General features: G+C 35.2%; 1 protein-coding gene and 2 long non-coding RNA genes across 4 annotated transcripts in view; all 3 read right to left on the bottom strand.

The window, feature by feature from the left end:
- Window positions 1–51: 51 nt before the first annotated feature.
- LOC132698503 (uncharacterized) lies at window positions 52–3,936 on the bottom strand. The gene is made up of 2 exons (XR_009618382.1): window positions 3,815–3,936; window positions 52–3,755 (listed from the first exon to the last, which is right to left on the bottom strand). It is a non-coding gene; the product is annotated as an uncharacterized LOC132698503 (long non-coding RNA).
- A 1,371-nt stretch (window positions 3,937–5,307) lies between these two features.
- LOC132698710 (uncharacterized) lies at window positions 5,308–6,454 on the bottom strand. The gene is made up of 3 exons (XR_009618407.1): window positions 6,355–6,454; window positions 5,710–5,957; window positions 5,308–5,651 (listed from the first exon to the last, which is right to left on the bottom strand). It is a non-coding gene; the product is annotated as an uncharacterized LOC132698710 (long non-coding RNA).
- A 605-nt stretch (window positions 6,455–7,059) lies between these two features.
- The window catches only part of LOC132697752 (putative inorganic phosphate cotransporter), a 63,488-nt gene continuing 54,865 nt past the window's right edge, over window positions 7,060–15,682 (bottom strand). For both annotated transcript variants that reach the window (XM_060663357.1, XM_060663356.1), the window contains exons 5-9: window positions 10,437–10,657; window positions 10,176–10,325; window positions 9,241–9,373; window positions 7,707–7,948; window positions 7,060–7,648 (exon numbers count right to left, since the gene is read on the bottom strand). In XM_060663357.1, coding sequence (XP_060519340.1) covers window positions 7,466–7,648; window positions 7,707–7,948; window positions 9,241–9,373; window positions 10,176–10,325; window positions 10,437–10,657 — 929 coding nt within the window. In that variant the 3' untranslated portion in view covers window positions 7,060–7,465. The remainder of the gene's footprint in view (window positions 7,649–7,706; window positions 7,949–9,240; window positions 9,374–10,175; window positions 10,326–10,436; window positions 10,658–15,682) is intronic.

Raw genomic sequence — 15,682 nt, 5'->3', positions numbered from 1 at the left:
ATATATATATATATATATATATATATATATATATATATATATATATATATATTTTTAATAAATTCTTTCCAATTTTAACCGTGAAGTAGCGAAAATAAAAATAATTATTACGAAAACTCTATCGAGTATTTCAAACGTACCGTAGCGGTGACACGCTTGGTACCGTCTAATAACGTTCCTTTTTATCACCTGTCGCGCGAATTGAATATGAAAAAAAAAATAATTTTTTGATTTTTCAGTTTTTAAGTTACATTAGCCATCGAGATTGGTCGAAAATGGTCTACGGTTTGCAAAAATATCTCGAAAAGTAATTATTGCCGAAAATATCGCAAAAATTGTCTAGAAATTAATTGCCAAGTGCCTAGGGTGGCTGATAGAGGGCTAGCGAGAGAGAATCGTGCCAAAATAAATTGGGTGGGGGGGGGGGTCGGATCCGTTTTTATTTAAATAAATAAAATTAAATAGAAAACGAGTTGGACCTCGTTTAAAAGAACGTACCGCCTTTTCTAGACGCTGGGGCAATAATTTTCTCAACCTTTGGATTATTTTCACTCCGTTTTGACGGAAATTTTATTTTAATAAATTATGTACGCGGTCGTTCGAAATTCATTGCCATTTCGAGCAATTCAATGCAACGGAATCCTAAGAACCTTAAATATAAAGGGTGGATTTAATAAATTAGGGGAAGGTGGGTAACACTGGGACACTAATTTTTCTTTTCATATTATTTAAAACAAAAAAAAAGAAATCTGTTCTTTTGTCTATCCGATTTAATTTGATTTTTGTATGTGGTTTGGAATGAAAATTATAACAAATAATGAAGTTGTCATTTGTCACAGTTACGTGGTACTATGAGACGCGATATTAACTAGTCTTTATTTATTTTAAAAACTTATGTTAACATTCAAAATCCACATTGAAACACAACAAAATGGTTGCTAAGTGTAAAAAAGCGGTAATTTTCATCGAAGGTCCAGGTTAAATTTAATTTTAAACGAATAATAAGAATTCTGCCTTTTTGTTTTTCCATTCACTTCTGGCGATAATGGCAAGATCTGGAACTTCTGGAAAATAAAACTTTCCTTTCATTTTCAGGCTTTTCTTTAAAAATGTTATTACCAATTCATGATTCTTTGATGATAATATTTTTCCAATATAATAAATGGGTTTTCCTTTTAAGTTTTGTGGAGAGAATTCTACTAGGACGTAATCATTAATCTCAGGAAATTTGTGTAGTTCTTCAATTGCTGTAGGATCTATTTCAACATCAAAGTAATCAGAAGAACCATCTGACTGTCAAAAAGGGAAATACCTCATTTTTTAAATGCAGATGTAATATTTATTGGCATTGGTGTCATTGGTGACCTCTAGGAACAATTCGGAAATTCGGTGACTTTACTGACTCATTTAGCCGCTGATTTTTGAACAGTATCTGTCCCTGTTTCGTTCAAATTAAATATTCTAGTACCATCACAAAATCGTTTATCCAATTATCAAAAAAATTGTATATTCTAGGATTTTTCTAAGAAACCCCGCATCCACTCCAAGCCTGCTATTTGCTTGTAGTTTTTATCTTATTTGTGCCATTTCCTAGGTCGATTTTCGGCATTCAATTAATGGCATTCCATAAAACATTTGGGAGCATTTAATAATATAGTCGGCCAAAGACTTTCTTGATTTTCATTAAACACTGTATACATCGCATTTCTGCGATGTATTCGTTTTTTTTTCTTCTTTTTTTACATGTCTGTCTTACTATATAATAACATTGATAGTGTCTGGAAACTTAAACATAACTCCTTCTACTGCACTTGTCATTTGTTCCTCCGAAAAATTTACCACATTAGCCTTTCTGGGTGGATTTCTAGGAATATTGACACTTAAAACCAATTTTCCGGAAAAACTAAAAAGTATAATTTATCATAATTTTACTCGTGCTAAAATGTGGGTAACACCGAGACACGGTGTGTTACCTACTAAATAATGTCTCACTGTTACTCACGTATTGAACTACAAACTACCATATTTACCTACTTACCCTGGGACTAGAGTTTTACCGGAAACCAGCCAAGTCCCGCCAGATAAGACAGTGAACTGATAATATTAATGACAGTTCATATCAAAAGTATCAGTATCGGTAATTTGTGATCCTATATAAAACGCCGATGGACAATTTTAATGATAAATATCACACGTAAACAGCTAATGAATTGCTGACGGACAGTTTACATTACAAATTCACTTGTGATTTTATATATGAAGAAGCAAAAAAAAAACAATTTTTACCGTATTAACCGTTATATTTGATAAAATCAACAGATCCAATGATAAATATCACACGTAAACGGCTCTTAACTGATTTACATTTATTGTATATGAAATGCCAACGAACAGTTCAATCCCAAATTCACTTGTTATTTTATATAAAATGGAAAAAAACAATTTTTACCATATTATTAATTAATATGCAGTTCATTTGAAAATAAAAACTAACAACAATGATCAATATCACACGCAAGCTGTTCTTAACTGATTTTTATCACAAATATTGTATATAAACTGCAAATGAACATTTTACATCACCAATTCACTTCTTATTTTATATAAAATGAAAAAAAAAACAATTTCTACTATATTAACCGTTAATATGCAGTTGCTTTAATAATAACTATCAATCAACAGTTTCAATGAAAAAATATGACACGTAACTGATTTATATCAAAAATATTGCATATAAACTATCAATGAACAAATATCGTGTTTACAAAATGCCGTTAAATGATTTCAATATTAAACTGTTTTAATAATAAAAATGAGAAGCATAATTTGTTATAATTTTAATTGTGCTAAAATTACAGTTTTCAACGCAAAAAAGTTTTGGGTATAAACTAAACGCTGGAGAAGCCTGCATCGAGGGATGCCTTTAACTGCATCAAGTTAGTTGCGCATATGTGGAAAGACATCTGTGAAATAATAGCACAAACTAATAATAATTTCAATATCTTACTGTTGCCCATGTTCCCCTTGTCATCAAACATTGGACTCTGGCAAATAGTCCACAATTTTTCCGGTGCCAAAGCGTATTTTTTTTATGTCTGCGCGTTTTCGAAATGCATCAGGGAGCCCGCGAGAGATTGTAAATATTCGTGTAAAATCCCCGTCCTCCCCTCCCTAAATGTTAGGTTAGGTGTTTGTCGGAAGGAAGATAATCGATTACGATCGGTTTATTTCGCGAAAGTGTCGCGGACGTTTGCGATCGCAAAATGGCCGATCGTATTAAACATTCCCCACGAAGGATGTGCAAAATATCAAAAAAAAAAAATGGACGTGCTAACTTATTTTTTAAACGACAGTGGTAATATAACGTGCGTGTGCGTGTGGTATAAATCCTTTTACGTGTACTTATTTATAACCGTTGGGTTTTTGTTAAACGTCATTGTGGAATAAAAGAACCGTTCGTTTTTCTCATTTCAAACTCGGGATCCGTCGAAGTTTATTTTGTATTTTAATTTTATTAACACTTTGATAACAATATTTTTATGCACTACTGGATTTTACAATAAAATATTTGTTTCGCATCCGTTCTTGCACCTCCCGCATCGATAAATAAATAAATAGCGCAACACATGCGCGGCTTACGTTCACGTACGCCTTAATCGGAGGCTGTTCTTGTAGCCCCTGCACCGTTTCACCAGCTCGAACTTGCGGTAGCGCATGCAGTGCCACTGCGGCACCTGGGACATCGCGATCAACGCCTACAATCACGCCGTCACTCAAATTCCCATAAAAAAAACACTTTATACGGTGAGTATACAACGTTTAATCTGAAGCAATCAATTACGTCCACAATGTCGCCGTGTCGTTGACACATACGAGCCTCTTTTGGTTCAGTTTAAAACGCATCGAGACCAATTCACCCGCCGACTTCGATTACGTACCTGATCGATGCCTCCGATCGGCGCGGTAACCACAGAATCGAATCGTGCGATTGCCAGGATCACGCAAATGCACAGGCCGTTGTACCGAGAGCACTTCATTTTCAGAGAAAAAAAAACGGATTTCTTCGACGCTCGACCGATCCCGATAATATATATACACTGCACCGATCTGGAGCGACCCAATTTGCGAGTTAAATAAATAATTTCTTAGACCTAGTTTCGACGTGCCGCGTGTTTCTGCGGTCTAATTTAAGGCGGGCCGCTGTTTGGCGTCACGTACGAACCTTAAGGACTAAATTGCGTCTAATTGGAAGCGGTTCGCTTTAGCGGTCGGCATCTGGATATATGAAATTCACAAACCGGCGTGGATTCAATAGTTGGGCGAATGTCCACTTCAGATTTGGCCCTTCAGACAAATAGGAAGATGTTCTCCTATCGATGTCATGATCCTCTCGTATTGTTGTGTCAATCGTTCATTTTACGAGGAACGAATCAATCACTGACCGATTTCGAAAACGACCGAATCATTTAAATCAATCGCTCATTTCAATACTTTTTGTTGCCAACATAAGTGGCAATAATCACTGAATCCGAACAGTCCGAACGACTGATTCAGATTCATTTGAATGTGAATTATTGTGGTGTCTATATCTTCTGTTTGCTGTTTTAGTTAGTATATATAACTGTGTACTGCTTTTTATTACATCATGATTTTATCAAAATAGGTGCTACGTATTGGGTTGTAGCAGTAATACATTAATTTGTTTAAATTAAATACCTGTGTGGAAATAGATATTTCATTTAATATTCAATTCAACACATAAGAAAATCTACCATCGACGTCGCAACTCAATACTATAGAATGATTATAACAATACTCCCATTCCTTTTACGTGACCTGTCTCAGTCATGCATTTAAATATTAAATCATTCAAATGAATCGTATTGCGGCGAATTCGATTTGTTTTGGTACTGTCGGTCGATCGATCGTCCCGTATTCGGTCACTTCAGGCCGGTCAGGGCGGCAGCGATAGCGAACAAGTTGAACGAATGGTTATGAACAAGCGGGATTCGGTCGTTCGATCCTATGAAGTGATTGAATCAAAGTGACCGAATCAATAGCGATTGACACAACTCTATCCTCTCCATCTGTGCACGTATAACTGACGCAGAAAGGAAAGGATATTGTCGAACAGGATGGTCGCATTATATTTACATTAAATTAATTTTTCGGTGTCGAACGATATTAAATTATGTCATGTCTGTATCGGTGAGTACCATCCGGTGTTCGTATATTATTGACAGTTTATATCAAAAGGATCGATTATAGAAATCGAGGAAAAGTTTAAATAATAAAACACCTCAAATTTGTTTTATTGCTTCCATTACAAACAGTAATCGGTCGCCAACCCAATGATCAGTTTAGAACCTTTATGATCAAGATATAATTCTAAAGCAAGTTGGAGGGAATGGCGAGGTTTAGGACCAACAACTGTGGGTACTTACCATGAAATGAGCGATATATACATCCTTAGTTATTAAACCCTACCCACCTGTAAGTTGTATGCTTTGTGTCACAAAACTTTGGTCTCTATGTAAAATGCGAAACAGGAGCAGGAAGTCGGAGATGCTGATATTAGCGACGTAGAGCCCCGTCGAAAGTAGTCCAGTTCGCCGACTTTTACCTCAAGCAAATATACTGTATATACTTATCTACGGAATAAGCATATGATTATTACTATAACATTTTAAGAACTTTTAAAACCCTCACACTAGTGGAGGCAGTCGCCGATAGATGGCGCAATAGTGGCGTCATCTCTGAAACCTGAAACTTTCTTGAGGCGAACGTCGAGAGTGGCGTCATCTTCCCAGGAATCCGGACACTACTTAGTTGAGGCGAAAGCCGTTATACCGCGAAACCGCTTAAATACATCATTTTTGGGACCGATAAACAAAATCGCACTGCCACACCACAAAGATATAATACTGGCTTGGTTTTCGCAGAATATTGACCGGAAACTATAACAAATTGAAACGAAAAAATTATAACGATACATTGCACAACCCGCCGCACGCTCATTTCAATGTTCCTGCTTTATATTTAATTGATAAGCCCACAATTCGTTTTCCTGGTTAGGAAATTTCGTTATGAAATGTGAATTAATATATAATAACCCTGCGGAAAATTTTGCGGATGAATAATTCATCCGTTATCGGTACCGCGTACGAAATAAGATGGTAAAAATTTAAAAAGTTGAATAAATATGTAGAGACATAAAATTCCCAGCTATTTTATCGTGGTTTTCCTTTCCAACTTCAGGGAATTAATGGTACTTATTGATTTTACAAAATTAGTATAAGCTCGTGAAACTAGATAACAAAGGCAATGACATGAATCCTTCCTAACCTAACTTACCTGTCTTTGTCTTTAGATTTCCGCATTATCCGGTGAACCATGCTAATGATTTAGTAATTCATTAACCTTCGAGGTTAAGTTTAGTGTAAGCCGTACCCCGTCATCCCTACGGAAAGCAGTCACAGAATAATCAACGCGCATTTTGGTTGGTTCAGAGCAGCGTAAAACGAACGTAAAGCGTACGACGTAAACCGCAACGCCGGCGAAATTCTTGGCGTTTCGGGAAATAAAAACCAAACAGAGCGATTCAGGAAATGTTCATTTCAAAATAAAAATTGTTAGTTCTCGTGTATTCTAGAAATAATTGAAAAATAACCCGCAAATTCCAATTTTAAAACATCTATCTGTCTTTCACTTTTACTCTTCCGATCGTTCCATAGTGTCGCTTCCAACTTACGGCAAAAGGATTTGTTTTCATTGATTTAATAAAAGTAGTGTAAGCTCGTGGGAATAGATAACAAAAACAATTACTTGAATCGTCCCTAACCTAACTTACCTGCGTTTAGATTGTCGCACTATCCGGTGAAGCAAAAGCTTTAGTAATTCAGGAGTTACCCAATCCTGGTCACCCCTACGGTGAAGCAGTCACAGAATAATCGACCCGGATTTTGGTTAGTTGGGAAAAGAATAACGTAAGCGTACGAGGCGAACCGCAAACCGTCGATATTCTTCGCGTTTCGGGAAACAAAAACAAAATTCAACAATTCAGGATATATTTATTAAAAAAAAAATTGTTGGTTCTCATGTATTCCATAAATAATTTAAAAACAATGCGCAAACTTCATTTTAAAACATCCCTCCTTCTGTCTCTCCCACACTTACTCCTGCGATCGTTATGTACACTTTGCTTGGAAAAAAATAACATCGTTTAAGGCACGCCTTGTTAAAGTTCACTTACAAAAATATAATTAACGACGTAACTAACCCCGCGAATTCGCCGGTCCAGACTAAACACTAAAAGAAAAAAATTGCGAGTCCGCAATTTCGGGGAACAAAGTTGCTTTGGGACGGCAAAATCCGAAGGCTCAAAAGAATCTAGGACTACATCTAAAAATAGTTGAACCTATCTATTTAAAATCACATTGATCGGCTGCGGACGCGACCGTAACCGTTACGTTTGGGTGGTCACCATGACCGGTTCCTCTTGGTCCTTCTTCTTTTCCTCGGACGACTCCTCCCGAGCTTGATCCCAAGATTGCCTCTTACCGGATCCGAATATCACATAGAAACTACAACAGAACGCGTATACCGCCGCGGCCGTGATGAACACTATCCTCCACTTGGCTATGCTGGGCTGCAAAACGGAAACCACGTGACGTTGGGTCACCTGAACCTCGAACGCCGAGACTTACCGTTCCCTTTACCATGATACCGGCGTAAATTGGAGCCAATAAACCAGCGAGGTTCGCCAGACAGTTGGTGAAAGACATCAGGATGCCGGCGAACTGAGGTGAAATATCCAGGTGGTTCACTTTAAAGCCGGAGTAGATGCCGCCGTTCAGACCCACGCCGACGGTCAAGATGGCCACCGTCAGCCACCGGTCGCAACCGGTGAACGCGGCCGCGAATAAAGCTACTGCCGGTCCGAACTGACCTGCGAATTAACCGGAAACAACTCAAATCCGAAATTCTGCCGCATAAGACAGTGAACTGATAATATTAACAACAGTTCATATCAAAAATATGGTGTATAAAATGTCGAGGAACAGTTAAAATCACGATTTTAGTTGTGATCACCGTTGGACATTTGTAATGATAAATGTCACTTCTGATAAATTGATGGCGGACAGTTTGCATCACATATTAACCGTTAATATGCAGTTGATTTGATAACAAAAACTGCCAATGACTAGTTTCAATGATAAATATCACACGTAAACTGATTTATATCACAAATATTGTATATAAACTGCCAATGAACAGTTTATATTCCAAATTCGCTTATAATTTTATATAACACAAAAAAACAATTTTTATCATATTAATATGCAGTTGATTTGATAATAATAAAAACAATCAACAGTTTCAATCATAAATACCACACGTAACTGATTTATATCATAAAGATTGCATATAAACTGCCAATGAACAAATGTCGTGTTTACAAAATGCCAATAAGTGATTTAAATATTGAACTGTTTTAATAGTTTATATCACAAATTTATATGTGACCATTTATTAATTGCAAATCATAAACAGTTACTGTGCGCTTTACATGATATTAAAAACTATTCTTGAACAATTTTAATGATAAACATAAAATGCTGATAAGTGGTTTATGAACAGCTTATATCACAAATATCATTCTGATATTACTGACATATCATATAAACTTCTTATAAATGCTTTACATCAATATTGCATATATACTGCTGTTAAACACTTTACATCACAAATGTGGTGTGCACAAAATGGCAATAAAAGATATTGTATTTACAAACTGGTAATAAATTGTTTGTATATTATGCATCAGCAGCTTATATCACAAATTTATTTGTAATTTTATATAAAATGCCGACGAACAATTTTTATTATGTAAACCGCAAATATTCAATTTATTTGATGACTAGTGGTAAGTTTTAATAATAAATATACGTAAACTGCTCATAAACGGTTTTATCATTAATATTATATATAAACTGTCAATGAGCAGCTTATATCACAAATGTCATGGGTACAAATTGTCGATAAATGATTTAAATATCAAACTGTTTCAACAGTTTTTGTGTGATCATACGTGTGTGATCGCTTATGAATTACATATCACTTGGAAAAATACTCTCGAACAATTTTAATGATAAATATAGGAAATAAGCTGCCGACGAAATTTATTTTTGTGCTGATAAATGATATAATCATTGAATATCGTGTTAGAAACCAACTCACCGATGCCATTGATTATTTTCCTAACGATGGTAATGGTAAAGTAAGGTTTGGTTAACATCCAATCGGCCACGTGACTTATGAATATGGAGAAGAGCCACATAGCGAGATACGGCAGGGCGGACAAAATTCCATTCTGTAAGAGAGAGATAACACGTTCAAGAATCGTTATAGGCGAACGTAAATCAACAATCATTTTTGCGAAAATTAAAGTTGTTGCGAAGTCGTCCGTGATATTTGCGTCGCTTTTATTGGTACAAACAATTAAGTCCCATTCCTAGGCAGCTTGCCCGAATTAGCAGCGGCAATTGTTAAAAAGGTTTTCCCAATTAAGTTCGACGTAGGTGTATACTCAATGCCAATTTTATATAGTATCTAAAGATACTACCCAAAAACGTATATAATAATAAAAGTTAAATTTTTCATGTAGGAAACACACATGATGATATTTAAGAAGTATATAATCTTCCCATGGAACATCGAAATGAGTAAAATCCATAAAATTTTCCTAGAATATTTCTATAACTATATGCATATTTATGTGGATATGTTCACTAGCAATTTTTTAATCAATAATGAATATTCTCTTAAAAATTCTATTGAAAACAAAATTTCTATTTAAATATTCCTGCATATTTATTGAATATTCCGTAGATTAAATTTTGCTGTCTGGGTACTAACATATTTAATATTAAAATATTCGTTCAATTATCAGTAGCAAATATTTAGGAAGTATAGAACATTCCCATGGCATCGAAATGAGTAAAATCCATAAAAATTTCCTAGAATATTTCTATAACTATATGCATGTTTATGTGGACACGTTCACTAGCAATTTTTTAATGAATAATGAATATTCCCTGGAAACATTCTATTTGAATATTCCTACATATTTATTGAATATTTGGTGGATTATATTTTGCTGTCGGGGCACTTACATCTTTAATACTGAAATGTAACACTTGTTTCATGTAAGTAGGCAGCTCCGTCATCAGGGTCTCGTAGCCGTAGTTGTGGCCCATGTGGGCCAACAATATGGCCCAGAACGGTAGCGATTTGACGATCGACACCCACGGAATCGGAGGAATCTGAGGAAATAAAAAAGACGATTAATGATACGTAACCTCGATGAGGTTTGCTCGGCTGAAAAAACAAAACGAGAACGTGAAGAAGGCGTCGTAGAGGGCAAAAATCCTTACAGCGGTGCCAACGATCCTGCCTAGCGATTTTTGAATGTACACCCTCTCTTCCGGATTAATCTTCGGGTTCGTATCGGGATCTTCGTAGATCCAGATGAGAAATGCGATACACCAGACGGTTCCTACTGCGCCGAATACGTAGAAAATCGAAGGCCATCCGTAATGGGAGACGGAGAGGAGGCCGGAGAGCGGCATCGAGATGACGGTACCGAATTGGGCACCTATAAAAGAAAATAAGGAAAACCTCGTCAGCCTCGGGTATGCGCGGAGGTATTGTACGACCAAAAATATAGTGCATTTGACGTTTTAAGTAATTTACAGTACCTTCGCAGGACCATGGTAAAACCCGACCCAACAACATTAAGTAGGTTTTGCCTGAAATGGACCGTAACGAATATTTGTAGAAACGGACCGTTTTAAATTTGCTTAAGCATTGATGCTGCGGGGTATTTTCGAATAAGTAGAAGGGTTTTTTTTAACATCAGGTGATACGTATCGACAATTGTTTCGAGAATACCGTGTCTTTATCAAACGTAATATTTACAAATTACCTGCTACTATATAAAAATGACAATAAAAACTGAATTAATGTTGTGAGAATTTAAGTTCAATGAAGGAGAGGTATTTAAATCTAATTGATCGTTAAGCAATACATTTGAATGTCTCATTTTGTTAATCTCCATGGCTTCCAATAAACTTAATTTTCTACTTTTTGTAAGAGTATTGTTTTTAAACGCTCTTTTATTTAATGCGTGTCTTGAGGGATCTACCTATTTGTCCAATATCAATTTTAGAACAAAATCCGCATTTCAACCTGATTTTTGAGATTTTAGACATTTCGTTTTATTGTTTTTTAAAAATGTTCCTATTGTGTTGTTAGTTCTGAAAGCTATATATATTTATATAATTTCGTGAAAATCTGAACTTTCAGTTCTTATTTATTTACATAAAAAGAATAAATACTAATAACACCAACCTAGAGCGAGTGGCCTTTTAAGATTCATACGGATAGAGTAATAATCGAATCGAATAAAACGACCGGTTTCATAAAAAAAAAAACTCAATAGATTTTAAAAACCCCAAATCTCTTCTCGCACTGTACTATGCGTTCGTTCGCAGTAAACTTTCGTTCGCTTCAGTCATTTGGAATCATAATTGCAACCTCCACATCACGCGTTTGGAACGAGTACAAAACAGATTTGATATAGACCAACATAGGATGATCACTAGATTACAAAATATATTTAACTCTCATAACTGCTCTCTTGATGTCGATATTTTTTTGCTGATGAGTGCTAAAATTTAGATTTATTCGTAAACCTATCTTTCTAAGATACAACGGGGATGCTTTTTTAGTGCTTTGCACTGTACGCGACCTAAATTGTCAATAAATAACACTTTAAAATGTGGAAACCGTGGAATGAAGCAGATGTTCCCCCGTTAGAAGAAGACATTGAAAACAACGCAGAATTTGAAGACGAAGTGAAGATGGTAGTCGAACCTAATGTCAACTTAAAAAACGGATCCATTTGTCTTCGGATGCCTAAAAAATGTTTTGAATGTTTACAATTTTATAAGAAATTCAGACGGGGAAGTAGGAGCAGCAATAAAAACCATGTGACATGACCAAAGTTCCGAAGTCAACTGTAAGAAAAAATTGTTGCACATGGGATAGCCAAGAGGAAAGTGAAGGTTATTCAAATGAAATTGAAAAATTTCGAGAACAAAATAGTCAATAATGTATTTAAACGAAAAGCATTCATATGGAAAATAATTCTTTATACTGGGTCCAAAAATTGTTGGGTGGAAGATGCCTTATTTTTATCTGGCAAAAACGTCAAAGATTCAAGTGTGGATTACCATAAAAACATGACCGCGGAAATATTTAAGGACAGATTTGAAAATAAACTGTTCCCAACTAACCAACTAACCAAATACTGTTATTGTGTTGGATTTCTGTAAGAAAATGATTTATATTTTGAAGAGAGCTACACGAAAAAACAACTTCTAAGATGATTTGGTCTGAGTTGAAAGCGCATATAAGAAGAAATAATACTGCACCAAAATTTAGTGGTAGTATTATAAACGTAATTCGGCATGAGGTAGCTAAAATATCAGCACAAAGCCGGTCTAACTATGAAAACGAGTAATAAAAGAAGAGAGAACGATTAGTGGCGAAGTTGATCATTGACGGTGACGACAGTAGCGATAGTAAAGATTTTTTTAAGCGACTGATACTTTATTATTATTATTATTATTATTATTATATTTAATATTTTGTATATTAATAATGATATTATGTAGAAATATAATGAAATAGAATGGAATTGTTACTTTGTACCAATTTTTTTATATACATGTTTCAAGAATATCCCGCTTGTTAGTGTAGGTAGATAAATTCCTAGGACGGTCCTGGAATGGTAAAGTTAGTCACGGGACCGTTTGTAAATGCACTATATTTCTGGTCCAACAATATTTGCGATCCAAATCTTTAAGAATTAAAAGAAGTCCTTATGCATACTCATTCTCATTATTAAAAAAAAAACAAAAAATGATGCAATATAAGGTTGAGCTGGCTTTTCAACCTTTAAATTCGTAAAGGTATATAACAGTCCCTCGCTTCTCTCGGTCAATACACAGGGTGTCCAAATAGTAATCTATCTTATTTGTTTTGTCAAATTAAATACAGATGAGAATACAAAAAAAAATATCAAACTTATAAGCCAAAATAGGTAAAGTTTTAATTTTGCGAAAAAAAAGATTCCTTTCTTTTCATTAATTCAGAAATTCTGCTTTCCCTAGAGCCCACAATATTATCGAACCATAAATAATGACTGCAGATGGCCTCTCTTTTAGTGTATTTAGTGGTCTTTAAATATTTGGGGTGGTATAATTGGAAATAACGTCGTCGTAGAGACTGCAAAACAAATTAAAAACTATTTCAAACAAAGCGAATGTTCCTTTGCATCACGAATCAGAGGATAAGAGAAGCCTTTGAAAGTGTTGGTAATGCAATCGTTTTACATTAAACTGTTCTTTTTGCAGTCTTATTGGTTTTTAAATGTTCCTAACTATTAGTAATATTAATGTTGCAGTTTTAATATAATTCCTCGCGCAATTGTTTTTGCAATTTTATTTTGTATTGATATATTAACCTTAATTCGTCTCTGTCGACTTTTCACGTTCAGGTAGTGTTTATTTTGTTCTCAACCTTTTGTCATCTTTCATTTTGACTCGCCGTGCATCCAACTAACTTGACGTTAAAAATACAGGGCATTTTTGACGTTGACGTAGGATGATTGAGTATAAAGTATCTATTAATGCCGTAACATACGCATACGAATTTATAAACCTAGCCTTGGATTAATTAATTAATTTCATAATTACTAATCCGTTTCTTTGAAGTGCGAGGTAATTAAACGCTGAATTGCAAGTCAAAATAGGGGCCGCCGCCCATAGGCGTGCATATTCCCAAAATATATATTTAATAAAGGGCAACGTCGACAAAACGGCGCTCAGCTTTTGGGAAGAAAACAAACTAAAAATGGTTTTTTATTTGGTTATTTGGAAAAACCATTTCGTATAAAACCGCTTTAATTAAAGTTGTTATTGGCGCAATTGACTTATGACTTGTTATTCGTAACTCTACCTTCTAACATTATCAACTTTAAACTCGATATACCAGATGGAATATCTCGAAAATAACACAAATTATTAAAAACAAAAAAAACCTTTAATTATTGAATAAAAACAAGGTTTAACACATAAAAAACGAATTATCCTATATCGTCACGCCGGTCAATATCATACAAGGTGTGTTCAAAACGTGACTTTTGTAATTAGGAGTTCTAAGTACATTTGATATTCGATTTTTTTTATTATGCTGGTACATATATCCTTAACAAATGTTCAGAGGCTATACCAGAAAGTGCTTACCGGAAGTGTATAAATAAATACTTTTTAAAAAAACTTAAAAGTCGCCTTACTTTTTGAACGCACCTCGTATAAAACTGGGTATTAACATATTTAATTATTATTATTATCGTTATTAACTGACCTCGGAACTAAGAAAATCTATCGAAACCATTCGATTGCTCCCAACCCGTGACTAAAGTAACTTGCGACAGTGTTTAATGCCCGATTAGTGCAAAACTAACTGGGGGAGGTATGGGAAACATTGGGACAGTGTTTACCAGTAATTTTTCGTTTGTTTTATGATCTGCCCGCTTTTTGGTGTAATAAGCGTTCTGGTGCTTTTCGCTAATTTAATAACATGCGGAATTATTTAAAGCCTTGAGCGGCCTTGACGTCCGCGTTACGTATTCGATATCAGGAAACTCGACAAATTATAACGGTACAATTGTGACGCACGAATTTTGCAAAATTTGCAAGCGGTTTTGCGTTTTTTGTTTCTTCTTAAGTGCACCGCATAATAAAATCCATTTATATCGGCCAATAAAAGTTTTATTGGTTGTTGTTTGGGAGCAATCCAGAGCATATATATATATTTTTTAGCGAATTAAACCTTATAATAATTAAAACAGCCGTGATGCAATTTTAACGACGCATTACCGATATAGTTCTGATTCACGCGATGTTTAGTTTTCATCATAGTCTCGTTCGATTCCAGGCAAAGACCGAAATGCCAACAAAAACGCAATATAACTTTCGGTTCTTTTTTTTTTCAAAGAAACTTTCACGGGCCTGCTGCGTCGAGTTTTGTTGAGTCGAACTTTCTAAGCATCCTGTTGGCTTCTGTAAAGTTTAACCCGAACCTGAACCTGCCACTTAAGCTACGAAGAAACCAGCAGGATGATTGGCGAAACGTCAGCAAGTTCGACTCAGCAAAAACCGAAGCAGGAGGAATACAGAAGTTTTGTAAAAATTATAACACTCCGTATCCAGTTTTCTCATCAATCGAGAAAGATTTCACGTTAGAATAACAAAAATTGGCGGTTTTGGATCTGCCGGCGTGAAAATTACAAATGCGAAACTGCGGACATATAATACGACCAAAAATATAGTGCATTTATTGCTTTGACGTCATAAGTACTTTGCAGTACCTTAACCGCTTACATTCGCAGGACCGACAGATGTTTATTCTGCATTAAGTAGGTCTTGCCTGAGATGGACCGTAACGAATTTTTGTGGAAACTTGAAATTTTTATTTGAAACCTAAATAGATCATTTTAAATTTGATTAAGCATTGAAGCTGCGAAGTATTTTCTAATAAGTGAAACAGGTGA

Source organism: Cylas formicarius, unplaced genomic scaffold (assembly GCF_029955315.1).
Source record: "Cylas formicarius isolate icCylForm1 unplaced genomic scaffold, icCylForm1.1 PGA_scaffold_2__14_contigs__length_35257938, whole genome shotgun sequence".
Taxonomy (NCBI): Eukaryota; Metazoa; Arthropoda; class Insecta; order Coleoptera; family Brentidae; genus Cylas; species Cylas formicarius.
The sequence above is the reverse complement of the archived record's forward strand: the minus strand, read 5'-3'. Positions and strand labels throughout refer to the sequence as shown.